Source organism: Neolamprologus multifasciatus, chromosome 11, assembly GCF_963576455.1.
Source record: "Neolamprologus multifasciatus chromosome 11, fNeoMul1.2, whole genome shotgun sequence".
NCBI lineage: Eukaryota > Metazoa > Chordata > Actinopteri > Cichliformes > Cichlidae > Neolamprologus > Neolamprologus multifasciatus.
The window spans coordinates 36,316,189-36,328,688 of record NC_140449.1 but is presented as its reverse complement, the minus strand read 5'-3'; the positions used below and the strand labels follow the sequence as shown (position 1 = coordinate 36,328,688).

The window sequence follows — 12,500 nt, the reverse complement described above, 5'->3', positions numbered from 1 at the left end:
GCTCTCAGGGAATGTCACTCCCAGAATTCCCAGAGTGGGACGCCTCATTAGCCCAGTCCTGTGAGAGGCGTAAAGCGTTCCGTGGAGCTGTGAGACAGCTGAAGCAGAAGTGTCTCAGCATTCTGTTTCCTGTCTGCGTGGCGTTTTCAGGAGGTGACCGTGACCACGCGCTCCGAGAACATCAGCTCTTTGTTTCTGCGTCCTGACGACACTCTGACTGATGACAGACGCCAGCGTCTGAGCCGCTGCAGCAGGAAGTCCTGCGGTGTTTAATGTCAGCCTGTGGCAGGAATAAACATCCTGGAGTGCATCATCACAGAGTGAGCGCGGGGAGCAGCGAGCTCCGCCTCCGCCTGCTGGAGCTGATGGAGAGGCAACAGCAACGGAATCTGTTCACCGTCAGCCCGACGGACGCTGGTCTGCTCACGCTCACGGGTCGACGCGACACAGGATACCTGAACTGGTCCTGGACGCTGCACGGCAAGCAGGAGGCACCATGCTCCGCCCCCGGCTCCGCCCTCCTAGTGCAGGACGCCGAAGCACTCAAAGATTTATACCTGGACACAAATCCACAGAGCGAAAAACACTGGAGGCAGCGAGGAGCTCCCTCTGATGCTGCTGCTTACATCACTTCCTGTCAGCAGCTGCCGGCTTCACTGTGAGCGTCCAATCGGCACTGAGCCACACCTGAAGCAGCAGGTAAAGGCAGAGGGTCACGCTGGATGTCCTCAGCATCATCTGGAGCTCCGCCTCTTGGCCGACACGCAGACGCCATCGAAGTGGAACCAATCGCTTCTCTGCTGACAGCGACGCAGTTAAAGTCCAGCACAGAGCTTCTGTGCAGCAGCGCCCACAAAGACGCCGACGTGTCAGAGCCGAGCCGTCGGGCGATGGCAAGGTGGCCCCCCCATCTTTGATATACAGGCTGTTGAGACAGCACGTTTTATGTTTAAACGTGAGGGGCGGAGCCGAAGCTGTTCTGTGCTCTGAATCATCCTCACTGCGATCATCATCATCATCAGAGCGGCGGAGCATCGTCAGAGCTTCATCGGACGCTGACGGAGGCTTAGCGAGGCGCAGAAGAAGAAAGCTGTAAATCTTTGATGGCGCTCAGAGAGGAAACTGACTCCTCTCCTTCATCACAGCTTCTCCTCAGCAGAGCTCAAAACCTTCATCCTGGAAAGTTATTAAATGTCCTTGATTTAAAGTCCAGGTTTCCACTGAGCATTAAAGGGCAGCAGGGTTGGCGGTTTGATTCTCTGGTAAGACGCTGGCAGGTTCACGCTGCTGAAAGTCTCACTTTCTGTGCTTTGATGTTTCTCAGAGGATCAGCAAGTGTCAGAGACGCTGACGCCACATCAGAGGCACAAAGCACCGTTTCAAACTCCCAGCATCCTTTGCATGATATTCCCATCGGGGGAGGCTCATCGTCTGCTTCATGCTTACGTTGTTAGAGTTCCCTGCTAGTGTACTTCTGTATACAAGTACGTTAATATAGTGAACTGACTCTGTGTTTCCATTATTTCAAACATGCTGCTGATTCTTTTAACTCTTTAAAGCCAGCAGGCTTGAACAGGTGCAGCTTTTACTCTGAAGGTCTGTCTGCTTACATCCTGTCTGTTCAGGCTTCTCTAACGTCATGTCTTCGTCACAGAGTAAACAGTGTTTCAAACATTAAAGTAAACACGAGCGCAGCCGGCAGCTAAACGCTGAGTGACTCACGCCGCACATCAAAGTGAAATTAGTGCTGCTCGTCCCGCGGCGCTCTCTCTGCTTCAGTCCTAAAATATCTGCTGCGATACGCGCCGTCGCTCACAGGCAGAACTTTCATCGTTCGCTGCATCCTGACGAGCACCGGCTGCTTCGACACCACGAAACAGGAGAAGAAAATCAACAACCAATGAAAGTGAGGGTTCAGCCTGAGTCGTACCAACGTGCTGTCAGTGGCTGGCACTAATGCTGCTTCCAGCCACGTTCATCAGCTGGTTGGACGACTCACTGCTAAGAATGAGTCAGTCAATAATTCTCCACATAACTGATCTGTTTTAATGACGGACGCTTGATCACACCTGAGGCAGAGGATCAGTCACGCCGACCACGAGTTTACAAAGCGAAGAGCAAAGCAGAAGCACGGAGAGCATTAAAGGTTTCTGACTCATACAAATCCTCAGTGTGCAGAACATGAGCCCTGAAACGGCCCCGAGGTGCCGAAGGTCCAGTAATACAGTCCAAGACATCTGTAGCCCGTCGCTGTGAGGGCAGCACGTTCAGAGCGACAGCTGACCTATCACCACTGAGAACACGCAGCAGCGACGCGGCTACATCGCTCTCCTCACTGACGTTCAGGTAACGTGCAGCTGAACCTGCACCACGAGTCGCCATGAGACGGCCTGTCTTATAGGGGGGGGGGGGGGGGGGGGGGAAATAGATACTGTGTAGCATCGTGTTGTTTGCTAATAATGTATGGATACAGGGACAGCAGAAATCGATACTTTGTTACAAAAAGGTTTTTGTGCTCTGACTTCAGAGCATGTTGATCCTTTTTCTGAGCAAGAATCCTGACATTCCTTCACTGTCCAAATGTGTTTCACTTGTTTTTGCAGCAATAAACATGACAGTTTACTTATTTTAATTTAAGACATGTTTTATTTTAATTCAGTTTAAAACTTTTTATTTAATGTAAAATTATATTTTGTTTTAATTGACTTTCAAATTCTTCAGTTGCTGAAGGGGCTGCATAGTTTTCATAAACTGCATAGTTCAGAATAGCTATAATTGTACCAGATGGTTGATTCAGTTAAGTTGGACTAGACTGTAATACAAACCGTTCAGTTTGTGAACAATCAAACTGAAATGAGAGAAAGACTGAGTGTGAGACTTTGATATTAGAGAAAATGAATATTGATAAAGTTTACCTTTATGTACAGAATCTGAATATCACTAAATATTTTAAAAAATTGCAATAATATCGTATCGTGCGTTAAGTATTGTGATAATATCGTATCGTGGGATGTGTGGTGATTCCCACGTCTACTGTCTTATCTGTCAGGGACGAACCCGAAGCCTGAGCGTGGGTGTGCTGTGACATCATCACAGGAAGAGCGCTCTTTTCTCTGTCAGCTCTCCAACAGCGAGGAGCCTTCAGCGTGCTGGCGGCAGCAGGGCACAGGTTGGTTCAGCGCTCCTTCACAGGCAGTGATACAGCAGTGTGTGCTCAGGCCGGCTCTACTTTCTCATCATTTAACTGTTTCCATTATAAAATACTTGATACTCTATCTCGTGTGTTCATGGCTTGATTCTTGATGTCAGTCAGCTGATGACTCACCGCCGTCAGCTCTACTTCTGACCCTGCAGTGACCTTTAGCACAGTTTAATCATGTGACCTGCGCCAGCTCACCTGTAGTAGATCAGGTGTTCGGAGGGTTAGGACAGAAGCTTCGTGGTGTCGTGCTGCCCTCTGGTGTGTGCATGCAGTCATTGCACTGCAGAGCCTCTACATCACATTTCATTGGTTGGATTCAGTCTGACCTCCATTAGAATAAAAACTCTGACCTCAGGTGATGAAGCCTTCGTCTGATGAACCATCATCATCATTTTTGTGCTTCATCAGCTGCTGGAGACAGCTGTGTATCACTGTAACCACCGGTCCCACAGCCCGTCAGCTCCTCGTGCCCTCATGTCCACACTCACCACATAAACATCCTGCATGTCTGCACGATCGGAGTCCACAGGTCCACGGTGGGAGTCACAGCCAGAGGGTCAGAGCATCGAGCAGGACGCCTCCTGCACAGTCATGTGTTCTGGGAGGAGAGCTGTGCGGCCATCATCACCATCATCACCACAGAGTTAATGTGATCTGTGAATCGTGGAACGTCCTGAGATTTGATTTTCACCCAGGTGTCATCCACAGACCTGAACCAATGGCTTGGTGCTGTTCCAGGGTAGGATAGCAAAGCCCTCTTTTCCACTTCTTCCATGTACAAATTGGCCACGATGGGTGAAACTGGGAGCCCACAGCACACCCATGTTTCTGCTTGTAGAACTGACCCTTGTATGTGAAACAGGTGGAATGAGACACAGTTCAAACACACTTGGTCGATGCTGAGAGCGTCCTGCTGCTGCGGTTGGGGTCATCATGCAAGTGAGGAGAGATTGTACGAGATCATGGTTTCATCTGCCTGTTCGTCTGTCTCTCACCTCCTCAACACTCCAACGTGTTCTGGATGTGGTGTTCAGAGCTAACACTAACCCACCAGCGGGTTGAGCCAGAAACTTGGAGATGTTACAGGTGACCGAGTTGATCATACAGACAATCGGTCTTAGAGCTGCACCCTGTTTATGTAACTTCGGTAAACACAGCATTGTTAGTCAGTCCGCTGGTTTCAGTCATTGTGCAGACGTCCTGTTTATAAGGTTGGAAACCTGCAGTCAGCTGAGACTGAAGAACTCACCTGAAGATGACGAACACGCCATGTCACATGACCAGAATCAACTTCTTCGTTCCCAGTTTACTCAGAGGGTCATTTAACTTCACTCTGCTTTTTTACTTAAAGATTCATCAAATTTTTATTATTATTATATTATATAATTTTTAATTTTTATTTTATTGTAATGTTTTGTTTTTTTCTAATATTTATTCTTTTCAGCCTTTAACATTTTACTGAGTACTATTGATCTTTATCTTTTATTCTAGTTAATTGGCCATTTTTTCTTTTTGAGTCATTTTCTTCTGTCAGATTGTTTGACATCCATCCATCCATTCGCTTCCGCTTCTCCTTTTCAGGGTCACGGGGGCGCTGGAGCCAATCCCAGCTGTCATAGGGCGAGAGGCGGGTACACCCTGGACAGGTCGCCAGTCTGTCGCAGGGCTAACACACAGGGACAGACAACCATTCACATTCACACCTAGTGGCAATTTGGATTATCCAATTAACCTATCCCCACAAGCTGCATGTCTTTGGACGGTGGGAGGAAGCCGGAGTACCCGGAAGGAACCCACGCAAACACAGGGGAGAACATGCAAACTCCACACAGAAAGACCTGATGGTGGAATTGAACTCAGGACCTTCTTGCTGTGCGGCAACAGTGCTAACCACCGTGCTGCCACTGTTTGACATCCTACTGTTATTATTTAAAGGTGGATTGCTCCTCCTGGCTTCTGTAAAACAGAAAATTTGTGATAAAGTAACTTTCTTGAATTTCTCCACGAGTCTGTTGGACCTGCTCCTGTGAGGACATGAAGTAACAGAGCAGGTACAGCAGGGGGCGCCACAGCCCGCAGGACCCACAGCCCACCACAGGTAAACATGTTTTTCTGCAGGAGTCACCCTGCTGTGACACAGGGGTGGGGGTGGGGTGGGTATTTAAAGGCTGATAATGAGCGTGTGGCCTCTAAGACCACGTCGACCACAGGAAGAGGAGGGGGGAGGTGTGTGCGTGCGCTCATTACCGAGCTTTAAACCATCAGACTTGTGCAGAATCAAACATCTCTATTGACTCATCTGGACAATGTGGCAGGTTAAACCAGCAGGTGTGGTCAGAGTGTCCCTGCTGGAGTCTCCTCCTGCAGGAGGTCCTCAGACGAGGGCGGAAAGCTTTCAGACCTAGAAAATAAGACAACGTGTTTCCAGGTTTATCTCCTGATGTGAGATCAGCTGATTTCACATCAGTAACACCTGTCTGAAGCTACCTATGCTAATCAGCTGATCGCTCTTATGGATCTGTCCAATCAGTGTATTCGTCCAGGTGTGATTCGGTAACGGCCGGTGCTCTGACAAAGACACTCTGCACAGGTGTGGAAAAAAAACAGGTGAGTTTATTAAGACAACAAAAGCCTGAATACTCAGGAACGGCAGGTACTCCGGTACGGAGCAGAGGCATTCTTCACACAACAAAAAGTACAACAACACAAGTCCTGCTGGGAGTTCCCACAGGTGAGAGCACCTGAGCCCACACAGGCCCAAGGGGCAGCCCGGCCCCCTACCTGTGCAGGTAAAACCCCACCATGAGACTGTAAACAAACCCAGCTGCTCATTTCCTCGTGAAGCAGAGAGCAGCCACGTGTGTGCCTGACAGCAACCTCACCTTTACCTGGCCTCAAGGTGAGCACCCCCCTCCCCCAGTCAAACATAAACATCGTTAGCATAGCTGAGCTAGCTGCCGGCCTCGCGACCAAACGGAGAAATTAGAAAAAGTCCGAGCGGAGTTTCCGGTGAGTGGCTCAGGTGTGAGTCCGTGCCCGGTGCCCGGGCTCAGTCTCCGCAGTCCGCGGACAGCTGCAACCGCCTCACGGCCTCCTTGATCAGGTTCCCGGAGAGCAGCAGCTCCTGTAGCAGCCGGTGCGGGTCGTCCTCCGCCCCGCCGAGCCGCTTTCGGTTCCAGGGGCGGATCCGGTCCCAGTCCGAGTCTCCGGAGCCGGGCACGCCGTACGGGCTCGGCCTGCCGCCGGCCCGCGGCCCCCGGCGGCTCCGGAGCCGCATGCAGCAGCCGGTCCGCGCCTGCGCTGGAGCCCCTGCACCGCCGGCCGCCGGTTTGGTCCCGGGGCCGCCGGCGAGGCCGTGCAGACGGCTCACCGACACCGGCGTTTGGGCGGAGCCGTGCAGCTGCAGCGCCTCTCCGATCCGCGTCACCAGTGCGTCCACCTCCGCTGAGTCCACGGTCACCGACTGCTCCAGCAGCAGGTAGTCATGCTTCCGGCACGGCATGGCGGCTGTCCTCCGTCTGATCCTTCGTTGTGTTGGTGCGAGTCGGTGCTGTGTGGGTGCTCGGTGTCCTCGCTGCTCTCTCAGTTCATTTGTAAACAATGGCTGACGCGCTGCGGACTGTACCAAGTGCCCGCAGAGGCGGGGGAGCGGGGCGAACCCAAACACAGAGCCGGTCCCGACAGCGCGGCGCCGAGGCTCCGGTTCACTCTTAATCCACTCAGGCGCGCTCCTGCTGCTCCGGTGCCAGAGCTCCGGACGAGAGCACCGGAGCCCCGCGAAACGGGGTCTTCCCGTCCCGCCCCCCCGGCCCCGCGCGCATTGGGCCGCTCCGCCGTCGCGGACGTTACATAACGGCGCGTGTGCAGGCAAAACAAACAAAGGCCCGAGTCCGTGTGACACTCACAGAGGAGCACGCGCACACGCTACCCCCCTGCTGTCTGCTAGCCCGTGCGCGTTCACGAGTCCACTGAACTGTGGGAGCCTTCAGGTGAAGGTGGCACGCGCTTCTGCACATGTATAAAATCATCCCGGAGTGTTTCCGGTTTGTCTTCCCGTCCCCCATTCAATAAACTTTATTAACATGGCGGGAAACTCAAGTCACTGTTGTTAGGGTGGAGGTCCCGTGTGCGCGCGCGTGTGGGAACACGGTGTACGTTTGTTTCTGAGAAGTAGCAGCCGGTCTGAACCTGATGCTCCGCCGCCAACGAGCCTCACCACCGTAAAAGGAGCTACTATCACTGCAGACACGTGGTGCAGCAGCCAATCAGAGCGGTCGGCTGAGGTTTCCTCCGTGTGTGTGTGTGTAAAAACAGTCACCACTTCCTGAAACAGCTGCACATTCTTTGGCTCTGAGCGCGTCTTTGGATGTTTAAATAAAGTTGTAAAGGAGCCGTTTCAGGCTGTGAGCCAATAAAGTTTATTTGAAACGTGTAATCAGCAGAGCAGTGATGAAGTCACTCAGGTACCCTTCACCTGTCTGCCGTCCTCTGATGAACGCGCTCGACTTATCACAATCCCGCTGTCCTCACTCACACCTGAGCTTGGCGGCGGGCGTCCATCTTGTAATATACACGTTCTAACATACATGTTCTAGAACGTTCTCAAGGTTTCGTTCGGGCCAAGCAGCGATGACCTCACAGTGAGGCGTCGTGAATGATGTTTGAAGATTTTAGTCGTGTCCAAATTCATGGGCTGCATCCTCCTGAGGACCCGGCCTTCGCGGTCTACGTGGGCCGGGTCCTCAGAAGGTCGGGTAGGCCGGAAGTAAACGGCTGTGGAAATTGGACGGTGGAGCCTTCTGATTAGCGTCACCGCTGTCTTGGTGGAGTTTAATAAACTCGCCGTCTGCTCCTTGCTATCTAAAATATAACAGGACACTGGAGGAAACTCTCGACCGTCTCACACTTCTGTTTAATCAGTTTTCTGTTTGACGTTTAGTCAGCTGTGTAAAAACCACCCGGGGGATTAATAAAGTTTTATTTGATCTAATCTAATAACTTTAATCTCAGCCAAACTGATTTACTCACGAACAAATAAAACACTGAAAAAGCCCAACAATAACATTTTTAGGTTGTCTAAGTGACTTATATATTACGTTTAACCCGAGCAGCGAAACTCCGCGGTGATCTGAACATGATGTGCCGGGAGTTGTGCCGTTCTTGGCGGCTTCAGTGACCCTCGAGCTCCCGGCTTGCTATCGAGCTGGTGGGTAACAGACGTCTCTGAAAACGTCGAAGCACTTTTGCAAATATGCGATATCTTGATAAACTGAGCAGATATTTGATGTTTACACAGCTACTTTCTCGCCTGAAAATATGTTAAAAGTTTATTTTGTGACCCAGAAAGATTAGTAAGAGTAATTTTAAAACTAAGCAGCTGCCGCCATTGTTGGAAACTGGAGTTTGGCTGGGCCGCGCTATGAATTCTGGGATATGGTGGGCCACAAAGGACACACCCGACCCATCCTTCAAAGTCGGGGAAAAGGAGGACGCATTTGTCGGCTGCATTCGGAGGAATCTACAAATTTGGACAGCCTTCGTCGCGTCGCTGTGACGTAATCGGCCTACAAATGCGTCCTCAGGAGGAAGCAGCCCATGAATTTGGACGCCCCCTTTGACACAGCACACTCTGCCACCTGTTCCACCTGTGTCCCGTCCGATGATCTGATTGGTCAGGGTTAGGTTTTGACGTTGGAGTGGTTGGGTCCTGCTAGCACCACTGCGCTAACATCAGTCCCGATGCCTTCATGTTTTCATGCTTACTGCTGACCAATCATAGTTCTCCCACAGATATCCAAGCACCTCCTTCCTGTGCGTCACAGTCACCTGGGGACTGCCATGTGTCCGCTACATCACCACGACGACGTCCCCAAACTCTGACGTCACCAACGACAGACTGGCAGGATGAAACATGGACGCTCTGGAAACTGAAGGCAGTGCAGAAACATCTGAAGTCTTCATTCTTATGAGAGACCTGCCAATCACAAGGCCTCGCCAGTGAGGTTTCACAGCTAGCTCCGCCCCTTGCTTATCACATTTGAAAACACCGACACGTTACAAGCGTTGTTTGTAACGTGTCAGACTGGCTGAAGCCAGATTTGTGTGTAACGCTGGATTTTCAGAGTAAAGGTCGAACCTTCAGAGTGAATCAGTTAGCCCAGCCTGTTGTCAGGTATAACATGTCTATTACATGTTTATAAACACCAGGTCAGACTGAAAATGAGAGCTCGCTGTGATGAAAGTTTCACATGGAGCCATGTTCATGCCGACAGCAGAACCTCACACTGTTAATGTGAACCGTGCAATAAAGCGGCGCACCGAGTGCTTCCTGTCTGCACGTCAACGCCTGAGCGAGGCTGTTTCAGAGGGCGCCTCCTCTGCTGCAGCCAGCGAGGGTTCGGCTGTGCGCTCCGGTGTTTGTGCAGGATCAGCCACCTCAGAGCCGGCTCATTAAAACACCCAGAGACCAAAGCAGCGGCTGCTTCGCATCACGAACATGCTAACGGTGACACGGGAGTCTGTGAGGGCTCACTGCTGCCTCTGCTGGGCACCAGAGGAACTGCAGGACTGGTGGTTTGTTCCAGGCTGGTTTCCTGGAAACTAAAATAATCTTTGTTTTAGCCGCTGAGCTTGAGAAACATGCCAGAGCGCCCCCTAGGTGAACTGCAAGGTTACTGACAGGAAGCGCTGCGGTGTTAAACGCAGTGGTTTCTGGGTGCTGATTGGAGGATTCATTTCAATGAATTTGTTTTTGAATCCCAGTTTGGACTCAGTCAGCTCCTGGTTCACAGTGTGGGTTGTGTTTGGTTCCCTGCTGTTGGCTGTGGTCATCGCCCCCCCTCCCCCCCTTGTCCCCGCCCCGCCACCACTACAGGCGTTGCTAATTGGCGAGGCCGCAGAAAAGAAAACAGGCCTTTGAGCCAGAGGATCAACTTTGATAGCAGTGAGAGCGCCGCCAGCAGCTCGGGTTCACCGAGTTTGTTCCCTCATTCAGAGAGAGGGGGATGCCCCTCCCTCCACGAGGAATGTGAGGAGGCTGCACATGGCAGGAAGTGATATCACAGGATTTATGAGCCTGCAGTTGTAAACACAGAAGGCGAGGCGAGCAGAAAGCAAACAAACTTCAGCTTTACTCGGCTAAAAGTCTATGGACACCCCTCTCTGTTTCAACGAGCCCCCAGATCAGCCGACTCCACCCCACTCGCACTCTGCGGCGGTGAGGTCAGAGCCCAGATGGAGATGGCAGATGATATCTGCTTCCTGTCAGTCAGACCGAAAACAAACATGTCACATGACTCATATTAAATCCTCTCATTACAGCAGATTAGCAGCTCGCCCGCTCTGAGCGACAGACAACGCATCATCAGCACCATCCAATCAAAAGCCTCGAATTTCACTCAGCTTTCTCAGGCGCTCTGTTAATACAGTTCCCTCACAGCAGCCGTGTCATTGGTCAGAGGAGGCTCCAGCAGCACAAACAGGGTCCAGACGGCTAACAGCTGCCTGTCAGTCAAAGAGACCACGCCTCTAATAATGCTCACAGGTGAGTTTTAGAAACCCCTCCCCCGCACAGGTGTTATGAAGGTGGAGCAGCGTCTGCTTCAGACTGTAAACATGTCTGTGGGTCTGACTCACTGCTGCCTCTGCTGGACACCAGAGGAGCTGCAGGGAGCTGCGGTCACGCTGAGGTGAAGCCTCTGAGTAAACTCTGTCGTTGTGTACGCTGGACGCTTAATGACTGTCATTAAATCGCCGTCGGCCCCGCCCTCCTGCTGGTCCGCCATGTTTGTACTGAAGTCAGCATTTCAGGCTGAAGCTGAACCCTGTGCTCTGTAAAAACATGGATTACATAACAGTGCATGAAACCGCCGCACACACCACGTGTTTGTGTGTGAGCGTGGGCAGTGAGGGTTCTCCTCAGCAGCCCCGGGGCATTGTGGGATTGATAAACAGAGCTGACTGATGGGGCGACACCTCGTGCCCCTCTGACTATCTACAGTTACATAACTCACCCTGTGTATGCATACGTGTGAACACACCCTGCACGTTGAGCTTCCCAGTGACACACACGGTGTCAGGTGGAGGGTCTGAGAGGGTGTGCCTCACCTGCTCTCAAGCGTCTTTAAGGTGGACTTTAAGGTGGACTGCTCATTTTGTTGTAAAACCCTATCAGAGCAGCTTTGTATGAGTCACAGTTCACAATAATGCTTCTTTATTTGACACTGCTGCTCTATCCAGCAGAAACGCACCCGCAGGTTGAGCTGACGACGACTGTGATTGGACGCTTGGTCGGTGCATTTCCACCTGAGGAACGCAGCAGCTCTGAGGAAAGACGCCGGCTGCACGCCGCCGTGCTAACAGATGACCTCACACCTGCACAGGTGGGAACAAGAACAGAGGAAGTAAAAACACACAATCTGGTCTTCAAAATAAAACAGGAAGTGAACTGAAGACAGAGGAAACGAAAGACCCAAAGAAACACAAAGCCCTCAAAACAAATACACTGATGAGCACGCGGCGAGCAGCGGTGTTAAAGCGTCGCGCTGAGGTCAGCTGTTATCCGCCGGCCTGTTCCTCTGGACACCGGCTCGCTTCAGTCTCAGTTTCTGAGAACACGCCACTGCCCCGCCTCCCTCTCTTGCAGCCAAAACGGTTGAAGTTGTTTTTGTTGTTGTTGAGACTGAGGCGGAGCACATGGGCCGGAGAGAGCGCTGCAGGACCAATCGTCTGCTCGCTGCCAAATAAGGAATCACAACTTTATACAGACAGGTGAAGCCCTGCTTTCAAAGGTCAGAGGGCAAGAACACCAACGAACCAGAGAGACGACAAAAAGTCATCTCATCATAGAAACAAGAAGAAACTGTGATCAGGTTTTTGATCAAACAGCTGCAGGAGCAGCTGATTCATGTTAAGTTATCCAGAAACCTGCAGAAACCTGCAGAAACCAGCAGCACCTGCAGCTCCAGTTCCCACCAACCAACAGGCTAAAGACAGAAGCGCAACCTGCTGGCCACAGGGACACAGTGCAGGTCCAGCATCTGAGACTGCGAGAACAACAGTGACAGAATCATCATCATCAGTGTCGTGGTCACGATGATGATGAAGGCTTGGAGCAGCACACGGAGAACAGCTGCACGAGTGGGCGTCGATTCCCCGAGTCCCGCCCACAGCACCACCCACTGAAACATCTGCAGCAGCTGTTTGATTCTGACCAACGTGTTGATTAAACGTTTTCTCTCAGCATCACCAAAATGTCCCGAGAAGAACGTTTGGCAGCGTTCTCGTTAGAGCCGCCATT

The 12,500-nt window shown here is 51.6% G+C and overlaps 1 protein-coding gene across 1 annotated transcript; it reads right to left on the bottom strand.

Moving 5' to 3' along the window:
* Positions 1 to 4,682: 4,682 nt before the first annotated feature.
* On the bottom strand, positions 4,683 to 6,819 carry gbp (glycogen synthase kinase binding protein). Its single transcript, XM_085177929.1, has one exon. The coding sequence runs from the start codon at positions 6,702 to 6,704 to the stop codon at positions 6,252 to 6,254; it is 453 nt and encodes a 150-aa protein (XP_085034055.1). The 5' UTR covers positions 6,705 to 6,819; the 3' UTR covers positions 4,683 to 6,251.
* Between the last annotated feature and the right edge of the window lie 5,681 nt (positions 6,820 to 12,500).